Raw genomic sequence first — 18,838 nt, 5'->3', positions numbered from 1 at the left:
TTAATGCAAATTATGGTATCTCCCCAGACAACCCAATTCTCCATAATCCCATACTCTGGGATAAAGTTGAGTTTTATCATCAAAAAAGTTCCCCCAGAAGGCAGTCTCTATTCTTGTTAAAATAGAGACATACACAGCTTTCTTTTACCACTTCTTCCCCTTTGTCCTCAAGGCCTGTTAGTCAACAAACCAAGATGAATAAGAGGACACTCACAGATTGTATACCATGACTCAATCTTTTTCTCATGCTGCACTTTTGATGGGGCTCATAAGTATGGCTCCATTCTACCTTAACTCAGTTATGGTCAGCAGTTCAAATACCAGATATGGCCAATATCTAGACCTGGTATTTCAGGTATGAAGAAGTAGATCTGGTTGGACCATATCTGGCCAAGAATGTGTTAGTAAAGCTTTTTAAAAGCTGAATGTTTTCACTGATGAAGACTGTTTTGGATTGTGCTCCCAGGAATGAGAGAAGCTAACAGCACTACGTAAGATTTTGTGTGCAAGTGTGGTGAAATGTCAGAAAGGCAGTTTTACAGAATAAAACAAAAAAATGCTATAAAAGTGAGGCTATTTGCATATATTTTGCTCTAATTTCAGGATCGGAAATAATATGGACCTAGTATTGCAGGATAGAGGAAACTGGGACCAGTACATTGCATGACTTCTTTTCAATCACAAGTCAGAATTTATATGATGCCCTCTGGCCTGTCAGAACACTGAGAAACACCCCGAGGACAAGATTTTCTTTTCATATAGAGGAACAGTTATCCCTACAATTCAGGGTGCTGGAGGTGGTGGTAATCCCCCTGGATTTCAGCATCTCTGCTCTCCTGGGTAAAGTGCAAGATGGTGTGCTTCATAGCCTAGCATCATAGGATGAAAGTTGCTATTTGAGTGTGAATGTGCAGGAATTTTGACTGATTGAGTAGTGTGGATTTACAAAGATATTTTCTTCTCATCACTGGATTCATGCACTAAAGTCTAGACACAGTGACATCATAAAAATATAGCATAAGTTTTTTTCCCTAAGTTAAACAAATGTGAGGATCACAATACAGGCTGAGTTGCAGCAATGTGTGTTGAGCTGGCCAAAGGTTTCCTTAAAATACATGCACACATTGATGTCTAGCTTTCTCACTCACACTCTACTGTGTGGATGTTTTCATACTTCTCTTACTGGGCTCGCTTTCACTCATCAGAATTCTCATCATTTTTTTTTTCTTTCACTGTGCTATAGTTGATGCTTTTCAACATTGCTGAATGGCTTGAGAACCATTTGCAGTATTCATAACAGTCTTTGCCAAAAGGATTGTATCTGGAACCTTGTTCTGATCTCCTCTCTCTTTTTTACTCAAAGATTTATACAGCATAATTTTTCAGTGTTCATATACCTCAGGTGCAGGAACAAAAGTTTGGATATGTTTCTAGAGTGCTGTACAATTTCCTCTAGCAGAAGTGATAAACAAGATCTGCAGGTCGTTCACCTCAGAAAATTCAAGAATTTCATGAATCAGCATCTTCAAGGACAAGAAAGTCATTGTCTGTGTCAAATAGTGATATCTTGGACATTCTCAACTGAAGAATGATGATACACTTCATTTCTGTTCATGGTAAATCACTCATTTTGCATTGTTTTATAGACAGAGTAAATAATTGCACATAATTTACAGGTGAGTGAGAACATTGATATAAATGGGTAAATACTGATGCATCTCAGGACTGGGTGACTCTTAGAGCTGAAACAATTTTGAACTTAGTACTGAAACAGGCCTGTGTTTCGAAGAATAGATTATGAGTGACAACTTGACTTCGAGAAAATGAGAATGAACCAACAATAAGAAGAGTCTGAATCTCAGATATCTTCACTGGATATAAATCCTGTCCTGATGATGTCATGTAAGACTATATGAAATAAGTGGATGGAAACTGAATTATAATCTTTGATGTCAGTTACAAAGATTTGTTGGTCTGTGTCTGTGCTTAATTGCATTTGTAAGGGAGCACTTTTCTATAATGACTCTGCACATATTGAGATAAAACATCTGAACAGTAAAACATTTAGAAATTTTCATAGATTCTACCTGATTATAAGAATAAGAACCTGACAAGAAACTGGAAACTCTCCAACCAGCTTGTTCATGTGCTTGCCAGAAACATTAATAAACATGCTAATATATACACAATTGATGTGGGAGTGATTTCTTTCTAATCTGTTGCTTTCATTGGTTAATTAATAAAGAAACTGCCTAGGCCCATTTGATAGGCCAACCCTTAGGTGGGTGGAGTAAACAGAACAGAATGCTGGGAGAAAGAAGCCGAGTCAGGCAGGCGCCGTGATTCTCCCACTCCAGACAGACGCAGGTTAAGATCTTTCCTGGTAAGCCAGCTCGTGGTGCTATACAGAATATTAGAAATGGGTTAGATCAATATGTAAGAGCTAGTCAATAAGAGGCTGGAACTAATGGGCCAGGCAGTGTTTAAAAGAATACAGTTTCCGTGTAATTATTTCGGGTAAAGCTAGCCAGGTGGTGGGAAGTGGCCCGCTGCTCCACACTACACACAATACCCTTATTTATTGAAAAATTAAATACAAAATTTTGGAGGGGGATTCTAGTGTGTTTCATTTAAATTTTCTTTATTGAAAAAAGTTGTTTTTAAGCAATACACTCTGAGCATACTTATTCTTTTTCTGAACTGCTTCTAAATCCTCCTCACCTCCCTACTAACTAAATTGCACTTCCTTTCTTTCTTTCAATCTTTCAAAAACAACCCATCTCTCTTTTCCTCTCTGAATCTCTGCCTTTGTCTCCTTCTCTCTTTCACACACACACACACACACACACACACACGCACTCACAAAAACACAAGAATCAGAAACAAAACTATGTATACAAAAGCAAGACACAAAAATGCCCAAATAAATTTATGTAGTTAAAGAAAAATCTTCAAAAATACTACTGTGTGATTTATTGGTGTTGATATAAAAACTATTGGTAAGTGTGTTTAATTCAGCCAGTGAAATTCCCCTGCAGTACCCTAATTTTTCTTGGCATATTCATACCAATTGCAGATAGTTTCATCATTAGGATGGAGAGTCCTGTTTATTTCCCCTCTTGGCAGTAAAATCCCATGTTGTTTGAACATGTGCAAGCCCTGTGTCTACTTCCACAGTCTAGTGAGTTCATATGTGTATCAATCCTATTGTGTCTGGAAGAGACTGTTTCCTTTGACTCATTCAAAACCTCTGGCTCTTAAAGTCTTTCTAGCTCTTCTTCTACATTAGTCCTTGGGTCCTGAGGACAACATTTGTTTAAGACAACAGATTTATAACTGAGTGGTCCAATATTGCTCACGCTCTATAGACTGTCCATATGAGATTCTCTATATTATTTCCCATATTCTGAAAGAAGAAACTACACTAATGATACTTGTGTGATGCACAGATTAATATGCAAGTACAGGCATGCCATTGGGAATTATTTTATTTTTCTATTCCTTTAGCACATTGGCATTCAACCTTCCTATTGCTGCAACTCTTTGATATAGTTCCTCATGCTGTAGTGACCCCCTAAACATAAAATTATTTTGCGGCTTTTATACAATGGTAATTTTCTACTATGAATCAATGTAAATGTCTGACTTGCAAGGTACCTTATATGTGAACCCTGTGAAAGAATTCTATGATGCTGTGAATGGGTTGTTCATTTCCCAAAGAGGTCATACCCCACAAGTGGAAAACCATGGCCTTACCATAGCATTGGTTTTCCAGCAAGCAACCTCACTAGAAGTTCTAGAATGTTTTAGTAGTTTCAAGCATGGTTTACGTTCATGGAGTTGTTTTAAATCCAATCAAAGAATGATTGATTACTCCCCTAATGTGTTTGCCACTCATGAATACACAAGCATATCTAACAGGCAGATCACCATTGTGGATCAAAGATTGCTGTTAGGTTTATTATTACACTTCTTCTCTGAGAGCCTGCCAAGTACCTTCTACTGCTCTGGAGTCAGTAGATGAGACCTCCAGTAAGATATCAACTCAAATTCTCCATGCTCAATGAGATATATAAGTGTTGTCTTTAGCAATAGGTTTTACCATTATTTTGTGAAGAGCAACCAATAGCCTTGGAGGTGGCCTGAGTTATTTTGTGATTTACATGAAGCCACTTTGGCCAATGATTAAATTTATGGATTTTTGTATAGGAATGCCAATCTTCCAAACATCCAGTAGTTTACTGAAGGTTGTAATAATTTGGAATCTGCTTTTTGAGGGATTTGAGGTCAAAATCTGAATGCAAAAAATTCTCTAAACCACCTGGGTTAGGAAAAAGAAACCCTTAATACTTAAAAAACATATGGAGACCAGATTCAGGAAAGATAACACTCACCAGGGTAGGGGCTGAAGATTAGAAAAGCTAGTAATAAGTTTAAATACATGCATGAAAATAATAAAATAGAAGCATAGGATAGTATCAGGAGGGAGTTCCAGTGAATACTGAAATTTGCCTGCATTTAATTTTCATACACTTTTATAACCCAATACAACAGGGGGAAGAAGACAAAAACTGCTTTAACATGATACAAAAGACAAATGGAATAGTTATTTGCTTCAAAACTATGACATCAATTCATTAGCACTCTTTTGTTTAGGCAGTGAACTCACCCTAGATGAAATAACCTGAAGGCAGACACTCCCAGTGTGAAAACTCCAATTTCAAAATGAGGAGCTGAGGTATGCTTGAAAATCCTGATCATTGGTCAGGATGGAGTGGATCTACTTTAATGTCAAAAGGACCAAGTAACCACACCCTAGGTCAGGATGTGTAGTAACTTTGTCAACAATTTTGGGCAAGCAAAAACTCTCTTTCAGACAAGGTGGAACTAGGTTCACATTTTTGGGCCTCCACAAAAATCTTAGCAACAGATTTTTATTGTGAATAATTTTTTAAAGGGACTTCATTTGTGTATCAGGAAGCTAGGGCTCTGAAAATAATAGTATAGAGGAATCCCCAGAGACTTGCAGGAAAACTGTGTCCACTCCCAAACACCTGAATTGTAGGACGAAAACACAGAGCTGAGAAGCAGCCTGGACTGTTGTGCTGCTGTCAGCTGAGGCTGTGTCAATGTGCTCTCCGTTCACAGTAGTATGCATCAGTATCAGAAGCATACACAATGGTGATCTTGAGGAATACCCAGTTGTTGGTGTCCTTGGAGACTGTGAGCTGGCTTTTCAGGGGTGTATTGTAGAACTTAGTATCATCCCACCAAATGATTGCAAGCCACTCCAAACCCTTTCCTGAGGGCTGATGGATCCAGTCCACACCTATACCAGGAGTGCTCAGTGAAAACCCAGAGAAAGTACAGGTCAGTATGAGATTTTGGGAGAGCTGCAACAGCCCATGGTCAGATTCCTTCAGAGTAACCTGGGACAGGACTACTGTGGAGAAAGAAAGCAAAAGATAAGGTTGGAATAGGTGATAATATAGAAGTCGGCCTGGTAGTGAGCCTTGGCACTCACATGCAGGGCAAATCAGCAGTAGGAATGAGGAAGGAAGTCTGTCCATGGCTGCACACCAGGTACCCAGACCCAGCTTAGATTTTTTTAACCCAGAGTTGGGTGAACCCAGGAGAGATTTTCATTCATTGCCATGTGCTGACTGTAGTTAAGTACTGAAGTATTAGGACTCAGGGTGAGTCAGTCTGTGAGGAGAGGTACAGAAGACCTCAGTGGAATTTACCTTTTATCCCAGACAATGTAGCCCAGATGGTGAAGCCAGGTATTCAGTATATAACACATCTGATGAGTGCTGTGTGAATGCAGCAGAGAAGAGTAGGTGCCCTTGCAGGCTGGCAGCAATGCAGTCTATAATTGCATGGGAGAGAGTGATATTTCATTGACTACTAATCTGTTAATTTCCTGCCTCGTGTATTTGCATTTATATTTATTCAATATCAGTAGCTTCATCTTTATACTGCCCTATAATTCTTTAAAAACAGCACCAACAGAAAACATAAACTGTAGACAAAGACATGAATAGTTAGCTCATTTCTCTCAGACCTAGAGCATACTGGAGGAGGGCCAGAAGTACAGAAGACACCAAAAGTCATCATACAGGGTGAAGGATTTCATTCACTGGTACTGTGATGTTAAAACACAATGTAATCTCTTTTCTTGTCACTATGGATGTTTTAGAGTTAAGAAAGACAATGATTTGCCTAACTTTAAACACCTTTCACATTGACTTTGTGATATGAACATGATTGAAATTATAGAAAAAAATACTTGAGTAAACTGATTTCTTTAAATAAATCTATGTTGAAAATGAACAACTCATTTTTAAGAATAAACTATCTTCTTATTTAAAGGTATAAAATATAAAGACATCAAGATGTGTCTAAACCATGAATTTTCATTTATAAAAGTTACAATAACACTGTATAAAGAAACCAAACCCTCAAAGCTGAGAACAAGCTGAGGCATTAAATCCTCATGGAAGGATGAACAATAAGACCCACACCTACACTTGGTTCATTTTCCAGGGCATTTCAATGTCACAATGATTTTTCATTTATGATTAAATTCTACATATTGAAATACGTCTCTATCTGACATTATCTCCATGAAATTAAAAGATCATCATAAATGTCCTCATCAATGTAGAATGGGTGTAGAATGATTCCACAAGAAAAAAAGAATCCTGGAATGTATGATAACAGGAGCAAAGTGGCTCTTTCAAGTTTCTGGTTATTATCTGTAGAGTAGCAGTGAACATTATTGAGTGAGTGTCTCTAGTAGGATGTTGAGTCATTTGGGTATATGCTCCAGAGTGGTATAGCTGGATGCTGGGGTAGGTCTATTCCAATCTTCCTCTGGAGCAGTCACACTGATTCTGCAGTGGTTGTACAGAGTGGGGAGTATAAGATGTTTATGTTTGTAGTATAAGGACTTTGGGCACTTCAAAATGGCTCTGAAGCATGCAGCGGACAACTGCTTGAATCAAGGTTTTACACACACTTGACTGATGCCTTACATTGTTGAGTCTTAATCACTTCAGAGGACAGAATTGGAAGATTCCCTCTCCAGCTGATCATTAATGCTTTTCTGTTGGTGGAGACAGGAGACTGCTTTATGAAGACAGTACTTTAAATTCAGCAGAGGTTTAAATGTCTCTACCATAGAATAGGCCAAAGAGATTTCTGCCTACAAAAACATGTGAATAATATGACATCAATATTCAGTACATAGCATTCATATTTCAAGAGGATTTCCGTTGGTTACAGGAACATGCCAAACTAACCCTTTGTACTACAGAGATTTCTTACTGAATCAACCCCTTGAGATTATCAAGTACCACAGGATTCCATGTTGCTTGTTATTGGCCAAGATATCCAAAACTAGTTACTCTATTGAACAAGAGTGACTTCATCATATCCAGAGGAACATGAAGGTTGATAGCATGTCAGAGTAGGTCAGTGTCTGTAAAAGCCTGGGACTGTAGGTAAGGGTACTGGTTATGGAAAAGGCAGTAAACTTAAGATCAGATTAATACGAATAACTTCAACACTATTCTTAACTGACATGTATACACACTGGGTAAATAAATCCATTTTATGAAAAGTAATTTAATAATATTTTTGTCAACTAATAAGATTCAGACTTATGTAATAGTACATTATGATGTAAATATCTCTTCCATTCTGAGAAACTGAAATCCTGCTTCACAACACAAGTTGAATTAAGAAGCACACATTCATGCTACCCAAGACTGGGAAAGAAGTTTTGGTTTGGTCAGAAGCTGTTTATGTGAACTTTACTGGTAAAATTCATATATACTTTATTCAAAGCAACTCCAAAATGTTCAAGTTTCTTCGAATCCAAAGATAATTCTGTCACTATGCATTAACACAGTTTTCCTTTCTTTACAGTTTTATTATAGAGAAACATGTAAATGGGGGTCAATTGACATCATTTTATTTATAGAGAGGAGGCAGGAAAACAGACATTCAGAAGATTATTTCTGTGTAAATCTTCAGTCTAGTCTTCACTGTCATCTCAGTTCCAGGGCAACTTCCTGCTCTTTCAGGGTTTCTGACACGCTCAGGATGTGGTTGCAACACTGTGTCTTGCACAGTAATAGACCGCTGAATCTTCAGATGTCAGGCTTCTGAGCTCCATGTAGGCTGTGTTGGAGGATGTGTCTGCAGTCAGTGTGACCTTGCCCTTGAATTTCTCATTGTAGTTAGTACTACCACCTGCAGGATAAATCCTTGCAATCCACTCCAGGCCCTGACCAGGACTCTGCTTCATCCAGTGAATATTATGATAACTCATAAGTTCAGAGGCCCTGCAGGACAATTTCATTGAGGTCCCAGGCCTCACAAGCTCAGGCCCAGACTGCTGCAGCTGTACCTGGGAGTGGACACCTGTAGAGAAAAGTCAATTTAGGAGTCATTGTCACCTCAGTCCCTGTTCCATCTTCGGATTTGGAACTGGAATGCCCCTTTACCTGCAGTTAGTGACATGAGGAAGAGGGTGATCCAGCTCCACTCCATGGTAAGGACCTCTGTGCTCAGTGACTGTGGAGAGGACACTGATCATATGTTGTTCTGGGGTGTGGACATCTCTATATCTACCATGTAATTTGTATATTCATGAACAGTGTACCTCTTAGATAAGATCCTAGTACAGCTTTAGAAGAAAGAGGTAGTTGACCTTGGGTCAGCAGTAGGATGCTAAATTTCAAGTTCTAAACTTGTCAGAGGAAATGAAGCCCATACCATATCCCCAAGTCCTGTGCAGACCTGTGGATGTAACATCAAGATATAAACTCAATTTACAAAGAGACTTCAGCCATAGACAGTTGTTCCTCTTGTGACAAAACATTTACAGTTAGTAGTTATGAAAATGATTTCAATCCTTGTAAATTATCACAACTTCTAGTGTTTTCTCATATAATTTGGCACGCATTTCTCCAGAAGATTGCATACTAAAACACACAAACGATCAAAAGTGAAAATGCCTCAGATATTTTTGCATACAAATGTTTTTGCACATTGTTTACAGTAGATAAATTATACAAACTATATGCCTTTGAACAAATGACTTTATCAAAAAACCATGATATATATGCTATAAAACATAATTTATTCATCAGTAATATATAAGGAACTTATATAATTTTGAGGAAAATGAATGCATTTTTAATGACATTATTAAGTAATTTAAGACCCTCTCAGAAACAGATATTATCTGAGTCCTATTTGTATTCCTTACATATCATATAGTTAGAAATAATTGTGAATGTACATATATAAGGACGTAGAACTGAAAATGTTCAATGGAATAAATGTGGCAAATGGATATGGAAGGGCAAGAAAATGATAGGTTGACTTTATAGGGTAAATATGTACAGTGGACATTATACACCTAAAGGAAAATTCTAAACATAGAGAATATTGCTATTTCAGAATGATTTTGTTCATCCCTTGCAATTTTCATTTATGAATGCAATATATTTTGATCATATTCTCACCCACTATATCCCTCTTGCTCCCCTTTGATCTCCAAAAACAAAAGTTCTTTCTTCTAACACATTGATCTCTTTTGTTTTTATTAATAACTCAATAAGTTTAATTCATGCTGTCAGTATGTTTATGGTATGTGTTATTCACTAGCTCATAAGTAGCCACCAAATGGGCATACTTCTAAAAAAAAGTGACTCCAACTTCCTATGAATTCTTCCAATCCTAACATCTCCATAGCTGCCAGTGATCCATGGGGAGTCCCTCCACCACCTGTGTTGTAACCTTTTAAGATATACTTTGTTTAGTAGAAGGAGGGGGCAGGGCACACATGTGCCAAGGAAATTGGAAGACAACTTAGGGAGTTCAGTTTTCTTCTAAGAGGTGGCTTTCAGAAATCAAACTAAAATTGTCAGTTTGGCGAAGAGACACATTTTCCTGCTTAGCCTTTCCACATGCTTTTACTCTGTAATTTTAACTGATCTGGTTTTGTGCAGGACTTAGGCTGGTAACAACAGCTGCTAAGAGGTCCTTTGTGCAATGAGAACACTTCAATCACTGTTGATAGAATTCCGTGACTTTCAACCTCATTCTCTGAACCTTACATTTGTTCTTTTCTCTGTTTCATTATGTTCCTTCATTTGGAGGAAAGAGGAGATGGATACAGAGGACTCACTGTGGCTGAGTACTCAGTCCTTCATTCTCTGCACTTTGACCAGTCATGAATGTCTACAATGATCAATACACACTGCACAACGATGCATCCATGATCAAGGCTGAAACTATATATATATATATATATATATAATTTATAGGCAGTGAGACAACATGACCATCAGCAATACAACTAGGGTCTACTTGGGCTATATCATTCTTAGTCATGAGTTTTGATCATGTTTATCTGGGATTGTGTCTGTCCTGTAGAACAGGTCACAAATCCTATTACAAAGCAGTTATTCAGCATGTAACAGGAACCACTACTTGGTACCGCTTATCTGGAGCTTGATAGAATAGTCTGCAAGGCCTGGTGCTGTGTTGTATTATTGATGTCTTTCTCTCCCTGCAGGCTTCACAGCATCTTCCTTCACTAGAAAACATAACCAGCAGGGTGAATTTCCTGTTCAGTTCAAGATGGCCTGCCACCCAAGTCCTTAGTTCACCCATGAAATTCAGATTAAAACAACCCCAATGATACATTACTGCCTTAATAAGAATGACTGTAAACAAAAAAAAATAAAAGACAACAAATGCAGGCATGCATGTGGGAACAGGGTAATCTATAATCACATGTTGATGTAAGTGTAAACTTTCGTAATAACTGTACAAATTAGGTTGTTGATAGCAAAAGAATCTTGAACAATAAAAAAACTTCTGGAGGTATCACCATCCCAGTTTTCAATCTGTACCATAGAGAAAAATAGTAAAAATATTATTGCGCTAACATAAAAATAGACAGGTTGATCAATGGAATTGAACTGAAGGCCCATAAATAAATTTGCACACCATCTGAACACTTGATTTTTGAGAAAGAAGAAAAAAATAATACAATGGAAAAAAGAAAGTATCTTCAACAAATGGTGGTCAAAATAGATGTCAGCATGTAGAAGAGTGCAAATAGGATCATATCTATCACCCTGCACAAAACTCAAGGCAAAGTGGTTAAAAGACCTCAGCATAAAACCAGATACACTGAACTGATAAAAGATAAAATGGGGAATAGCCTTGAACACATTGGCACAGGAGTAAATTTCCATCAATGAGTAAACATACCATCAATTGCACAGGCAATAAGATCACCAATTAACAAATAGCACCCAATGAAACTAAAATCTTTGTAAGGCAAAGGAAACTATCAAAATAAACAAATTGCAGTTTACAGAATGGTAAAGATCTTTACCAATCCCACATCAGACAGAAGGTTAACATCAAAACATATAAATAACTCAAGACTAGACATAAAAAGCAAATGATTCCAGGTTCTTGCTATGACAAACAATGCTGATATAAACATAGTTGAGAACATGACTTAAATGTCCCTCAACCAAAAAAATGGATTAGGAATGTGCTACATTTACACAATGGATTACTACACACTAGAAAAAAATAACATCTTGAATTTTGCAGGAAAATACATGAAGCTAGAAAACATCATTTTGAGTAAGGTAATTCAGACCCAGAAAGTCAATTATCACATTTACTCACTCATAAATAGCTTTTAAACATAAAGCAAAGAAAACCACCCCACAATTTACAATGCTGAGAGAACCTAGACAACAATGAGGACCCTAAGAGAGACTTAAGCAGGTCTAATCTCCTGGGAAGTAGAAAAAGAAAAGATCTCCTGGGTAAATAGGGAGCATGTGGACTTTGGGGGAGCATTGAAGAGGGGAAGAGGCAGAGAGGGAGCAGTGAAAAGTGTAGAGCTCAATAAAAAGAAAAAAGAAAAAATTCAATATAAAATGGGCTATAGATCTAAACAGGGAATCTTCAATAGTGGAATCTCAAATGTTAGGGAAGCACTTCAAAAATTTTTCAACATTGTTAGCCATGAGGGGACACTGAGGCTGGCACTCAGAGTTCCCCAATACAAAATGACTCTGAGATTCAATCTTACACATGTCAGAATGAATAACATTAAAATCACAGCAACACATTATGCTAAAGAGGATATAGAGCAAGAGAAACTCTCTTCAACTGATGATGGGAGAGCAAACTTGTGCAGCCACTTTGGAAATCAACATGTCAGTTTCTCAGAAAGGGGGAAACTCTACCTCAAGATCTACCTATACAACTTCAGGCATATACCCAAAGGACACTCCACCTTATCACAAATATACTTGCTCAACTGTATTAATAGCAGCATTATACATAATAGCCAGAAACTGAAAACAAACTAGATGGCCCACAAAAAAGGAGTGAATAGATAAAATTATGATACATTTACACAATGGAGAAATACTTAGTTATTAAAAAAAGACACCATGAAATTTGTGAAAAAATTGATAGAACTAGAAAAATTCATCCTGAGAGAGGTAACCAAGACCTCGAAAGACAAACATTGTATTTATTCACTTGTAAGTGGATATTATCTGTACAGGAGCACCATGATACAATCCACAAGAAATTAAAGTAAGAAGGAGAGTTCAAGGGGTAACATATGAATCTCCATATGATGGGGAAATAGAATAGACATCATGGTTGGAGGTGAGGTTTAAATGGGACAGGCACAGAAAGGGTCAAGGGTAGGGAGGATGGAGAAGAGAAAGTACTGGGAGAGACAACTGGATTGGGGAGGCATCTCAGGGACAAGATAGAAACTTATCACAATATAAATTTCCTGGAATCTATGAAGGTGACCCTGACAAAGGGAGATACAGAATCTGAACTGAAAATCTCTAATAACTAGGAAAGACCATCAGTGGAGGGACTGGGACACCAATCCATCCACAAAACCTCCAGCCTACAATTTGTTCTGTACGTGGTACAGAAATTGTGTGAGTTGTCTAACACTGACTGGTCTAGGTTAAGACCCATGCTGTGCAAGGAAGCCCACCCTTGACAATGCTTGGAGGGTCATGATCCAGAGGATGGATAGCTCAGAGACCTAGGATAAAACAACATGTGACTGTGAAAAATTAATGAAATGATGACTAACACTATTCTGATATAACCATAGATTGGTGCTTAGCCCAGTTGTCATCAGAGATGCTTCATAAAACAGTTAAGGGAAACAAATGAAGAGACCCACAGTCAAACATTAGGAAGACTCTTCCTGTAGAAGAAAAGGAGGAAGGATTGTAGATTCCAGAGGTGTCATGACCACAAGAAAAGCCAAAGAATCAACTTAGGCTCATAAGGTCTCACAGAGTCTTAACTGAAAAGCAGAGAGCCTGCACTGAGATGACATAGGCCCTCTGTATATGTTACAGTAACTTGGTCTTCTTGTAGGATTCTGAAAAGTGGGATGGCATCTGTATCTCACACTTCTATTGGCTTTTGGGACCCTTTTCCTCATGTTGAGTTGCCTCACCAAATTGATATGCCATGTTTTATTGATATCCATAGGAAACCTGCCCTCCACTGAATAGAAATGAAGAACTGGATGGGGGAACTGGGGAAAATGTCTGTAGGAATTGGAGGGAGAGGAAGGAAGAAAAACAGCAGTATCTTGGAATGCTGATGCCTATCATGGGTGATAATAGAGAAATACTTGCCTGATTAAGCAGTATAGATTCACAGAAACCTCCTGTTCTCATAAGGGAATTCATTCACAAAGTCCTGGACTCTGTGAGGTTGTGGAAAATTGATAAGAGCATCGTCTCCTAAGATGGACAAATTGAGGATCACAATATGTAACAGGCTTGTGATTACAGGGAAAGTTGTTCAGACTGGAGAAGACTATGTGAAATGCTTAAACAGTGAATCTATTTCTCAAGGCATATAAATATGGATTGGATTGATGAATCAGTATTATTAATATCACAACAGCAATATTGGTTATGTCCTAGGAGTTAGATATTTATTTAATGTGTGATCAAGCATTTCTCTTCCAAAGTGTTGACCCAATTATGGCAGACATATGTGTTGACACTGACAATAGCAGGGGAATATGTGAGTCAACTTTACAAATTTAAAACTGATTTTTGCATGCATGGTGATTAGGAAATTTCTTTATGCAATGAGAATTAATGTTAGTCCTATCATTTCTTTCATCAATACTTAACCACAAGTTTTGAGCAAATCTTTAGGTTACCCTTTCCTGTCTTCTCATCCCAAAACAGCCTCCTGCTCCTTCAGAGTTTCTGAGCCAGCTCAGCTGTGGACATGACACTGTGTCTTACACAGTAATAGATGACAGATTATGCATATCAGGCTTCTGAGCTCCACGTAGGAAGTCTTAGGCATTGTGTCTACATCTAACGTAGCTCGGTTCTCAAACTTCTGTTAATGCTTTATTCTGGTAATGCTTGGGAGTTTCCACCCAATCCTTTCAACCCTATGTCCAGGTTTCTGCAATACCCAGTGGGGAAGATATGAGTAAAAATTCTTGCAGGACATATTTAATACACCTCCAGGATTCCTCAGTTCAGCCACAGGCTGCAGTAGCAGAACGTGGGAGTAGACAGTTGTGGAAAGGATGCCGTTGTCACTCTTATTTTTCAGCTTCTCGCCAAGCCCCATTTTGGAAACACACTTACCTGTTGCAGCTAAGACCAGGTAGAGGATGATCTACCTGTACGACATGCTGAGAACCTGTGTCCTCAATGACAGTGAACAAGAAAGTATTATTGTGGTACTGTGGGATAGGTGCACATTTCTGTATTGACAAACATAATTTCTGAAATTTATACATGAATGAGGAAGAGCATTCCTTAGATCAAAGCAGAAATCTCCTAAACACAGAGGTAAAGGTTTTCTGATTTAGTCAGTGAGATGGTGAGTTCCAAGTCCTAAACATGTCTGGGGAAATTCATTCCCTATTCCATTATTGCACCTATATAGACAAGAGCTCTCCATTTCTCTTAGAACAATGTCATTACATCCATGTTTTTTTCATGTGACCCACTTGTTCATGGGCCATCTGCTCCTTCCCAGAGTCAATCATAACAGTGATGCTGTGAAGATACATTGACCATCCTGCCCCCATCAGACACTAGCATAGAACACTGGAGACTGCTGTCATCCATCCATTATCAATGGTCAACAAAACTGGAAACATCCTGAGGTATCAGCTCTGTTTGCTTTGGTCAATTTTCCCCAAAATATTTCCTATGGCCCCAAGGCCCAAATATTCTTAACCTATAATAATGAGTGGCTCATGACCTAGTTTCCTATCCAGTGGTAAGAGGATTCCAATTTGTCTCATATAGTACAATTTGACCTCATGTATTGATTGTATTAAACAAAGAAGCTCTCAAGTATTGTAGCACAGGGCTCTCATATTTTAACTACTCCACAGTCTCTGAATGTAATGATGTCGGCAATGGTATCCACAGAGAAAATCAGTCAGTGCACTTCTTTATCTGCTTCTGCTATCTTTTATTTCTCAGGCATTGGTGGATGGATCTACAGTGCCACCTGTTGGTTTGGAGAATCAGCTAATACAAGTTTATATATGAGTTCATACACAGTGCCCAATCTATAACTCTGACATCTGTGTTCAGTGTCCTAAGGTGATGTTGATTAGATGATTCAAGGATGAATAGTGAGCTGCACATAGCCATTTTCTACATCTCCATGAAACCCAGTCTTTTCTTTAGGTTTTATGTGATCTATCTGTAACAGTTACCACTGATGATGAATGAAGCTGATAGACAGCACAACTGATGGAGAGAGTCTACAAGCACTCCACCTGCCCAAAATCCAAACACACTATACAACAAAGTAACCACCAGGTATCCAATGGCCTGTGAGAGTTGATGCTGTATCAGTATAGGTTCACATTCTGTTAATACTTGAGACTGTAGGACAGGTTTCTGAGACCATGAAGAAGTAAATATGGACCAAGAAATAATGTATGATCTCAGAATTTACCTTATTTAGCAAATTTGTAAGTGTGTTGATTGGCTTAATAATTATTGTGAAAAGTACTTTAGTAATACCAACTTACAGGAATTACACTAATGTGGCTGTGTATTTTTATACATATCTTACATTCTGAGACCCTGGACTTCTGCTGGACCACAAAGCCAGACTTAACTAAACACTGGAGATTATGTAACATTTAAGAGCTTGAAAATATTTTTGTTTAGCCAGACTTTATTTATTTACCCCTTACTTGCCAAATTCATATTTTAGTTTATTGAAAGCAACCCTGACAAAGGCCCCAGTCTTTAATAATACAGAGGTATTTTTGTCACAAGGCATAATCACACCTTTCAGGTTTTATTATTTTATTAAGGAACATAGTTGTAAATGGAGATGGTCATTTATGAAGAGATTGTCATAGTATGATGTACATGAGGACTTGTTCAATCAGGTCATATTATTTACATTTGTAATATGAAAAAATTGATAAACTATAGTACTATGAGAATGGGGCAGAAAATGAACACTCAGATGATTACATATGATCAAGTCTCCACAACTGCTTCCTGCTCCTCCTAGGCTTCTGACTGACTCAGGATGTGGCTGCAACACTCTGTCTCACACAGAAATAGCCTGCAGAGTCTGCTGCTGCTGAGCTCTATGTAGGCTGTACTAGAGGATGTATCTGCTGTCTGTGTGGTCTGTCCCTGGAACTTCTGAGCATTTTTAGTTTCACCATCTTCAGGATCAATTAATCCAATCCACTCAAGGACTTATGCAGTCTTCTGCTTCACCCATGTAATGAAGTAGTCAATGAAAGTATAGCCAGAAGTCTTACAGGACAACTCACTGGGGTGCCAGGTTTTCCCAACTCAGGCCCAGACTGCTTCACCTGGGCCTGGGAGTTGACAGCTGTGGAGAAAAGTCATTTTAGGTGTCGTTGTCACTTCAGTCCCTGTTCCTTCTGCAGGTTTGGAACCTGTAGTTGCTGACATGAAGTAGAAAACAATCCAGCTCCATCCCACGATGAGGACCTGTATGCTCAGTGACTGTAGTGAGGACAATGATTATATGTTGTTGGTCTGGGGTGTTGGCATCTCTGTAGTTAGCATAATAGATCCAGATACTTTGCATATTAATGAGCAAGGAACTTCTTAAATAAGGACCTATTCCAGCTGGAGAGTTTGGAGGCAGCACGCTCGGGTCAAGCCACAGGATGCTGAAGTCCAAGACCTATTCCTGTCTGAAGAAATACGTCTCATTCACCTTCTCTCAGCTCCATGCAGATGCTTTGGGTGTTATATCAGGAACCAAGCTCACAAAAGATTTCTGGCCTGAGGCAGTAGTTCTACTTTGTAACATGGTTATCAGATTGATGCCCAGAAGGAGGTTGTGGTGATGATGGTGGTGACTGGGAATTTCAAAGTCTGCTAAGTTTTGAGAATTCACAACCTACTTTCAGATATTTACAATTAATATTGTCATTTCAGAAGATTGCAAACACAAAACTTACTGAAATTACCTAAAGGGAATACTTCCTAGAAATGATTATACATTGTTGTTTATTAATCACTATCTTCAATGACTTACAGAAATAAACTTTATGTTTATCATTAAATGATTCCATCAAGAAGATATGAATATACATGCAACAGAAGAGGAATATCTCATATAGAAGAATAAGGAAATTATACCACTTTTCTGAAAATTTTTGTAACTGGAGATAACTGTAATAATTAAGATTATCTCTGAAACACAGACATTATATGAAACTCTAGTTTTTAGAAACTAAATAGGTACACAGATCTATGTATACAAATATATAACAATGTATAAATGAAACTGTGTACCAGAATATAGCAAAAAATGGGAATCTCAAGAAAAAGAAGGGTAGAAATTTTGGGGGAAATAAGCATAGTGTACAATATAAAGGTATAAAAATTTTAAACATATAAAAAATTGTTATTTCATATTTCAAAATAATTTTACATATTCTTTGAAATTTCCATCAAGTATTAAATATGGTGTGATCCTGTCTATCCCCACCTATGTCCCTATGACTTCCAATGGGACCTTCCAAGAAGTCTCTCCCAGCTTCTTGACCTCTTTCTTTCATAATAACACAGTGAGTGCTATCGTTGCTAGCTATAAACATACAGATTGTCATTCACTAGTGCATTAAGAACTTTTAAAAGCCTTCCCAAGAAAGGGATTATATTTTCCTCATCAATCATCAAATGCCAATATACTCAAAGCTTGGTGCTGTGCCCAAGAGTCCCTCATCATCACGTTGTAATGTTATTTTAAATATTTCTTCATTTTTAAATTCTTTTCTTATATATTACATCCAGACCCCAGTTCATTTTTGTTGTAAGTGAAATGCAAGTTATTGATTCACACATGACCTATCGGCATGCACATATCTGCATCATCCAGTGCTGTTTCTATTTTTAATTTCAGGAATATATTAAAGAGTACTGGTGAGAAGACACATCCTGCAAGCCTCCTAAAATTGTCTTAAACTGATCACTTAGTTCTCGATGGACTTTGACTGATACAAAGGTATATATAGGCATTTTTGCATTTTCTTTTATTTTTATGATTTTCTCTAGGTAACTGTAGAACCTCACTGTATCCCAAAGTCCTTTCCTTCAGATGCAATCAAATACCTTCCTGAAGTCAATGCAACAGATGTATAAGTCTTTCCAAATTCTTCATAATTTTTTCTTCCAGTTGCCTCAAAGTGAAGATATGATCTATTGTTCTCTGAATCCTCACTGGT

The 18,838-nt window shown here is 37.8% G+C and overlaps 1 gene segment (V, D, J or C); it reads right to left on the bottom strand.

Annotated features, from left to right (window-relative positions):
- Positions 1-8,104: 8,104 nt before the first annotated feature.
- Positions 8,105-8,559, bottom strand: LOC130882720 (Ig heavy chain V region 108A-like). The segment is given in 2 exon segments: positions 8,105-8,430; positions 8,514-8,559. Coding segments are annotated over 2 exon segments (372 nt in total).
- Positions 8,560-18,838: the final 10,279 nt, after the last annotated feature.

The sequence above is a fragment of the Chionomys nivalis genome, chromosome 10 (genome assembly GCF_950005125.1).
Source record: "Chionomys nivalis chromosome 10, mChiNiv1.1, whole genome shotgun sequence".
NCBI lineage: Eukaryota > Metazoa > Chordata > Mammalia > Rodentia > Cricetidae > Chionomys > Chionomys nivalis.
The sequence above is the reverse complement of the archived record's forward strand: the minus strand, read 5'-3'. Positions and strand labels throughout refer to the sequence as shown.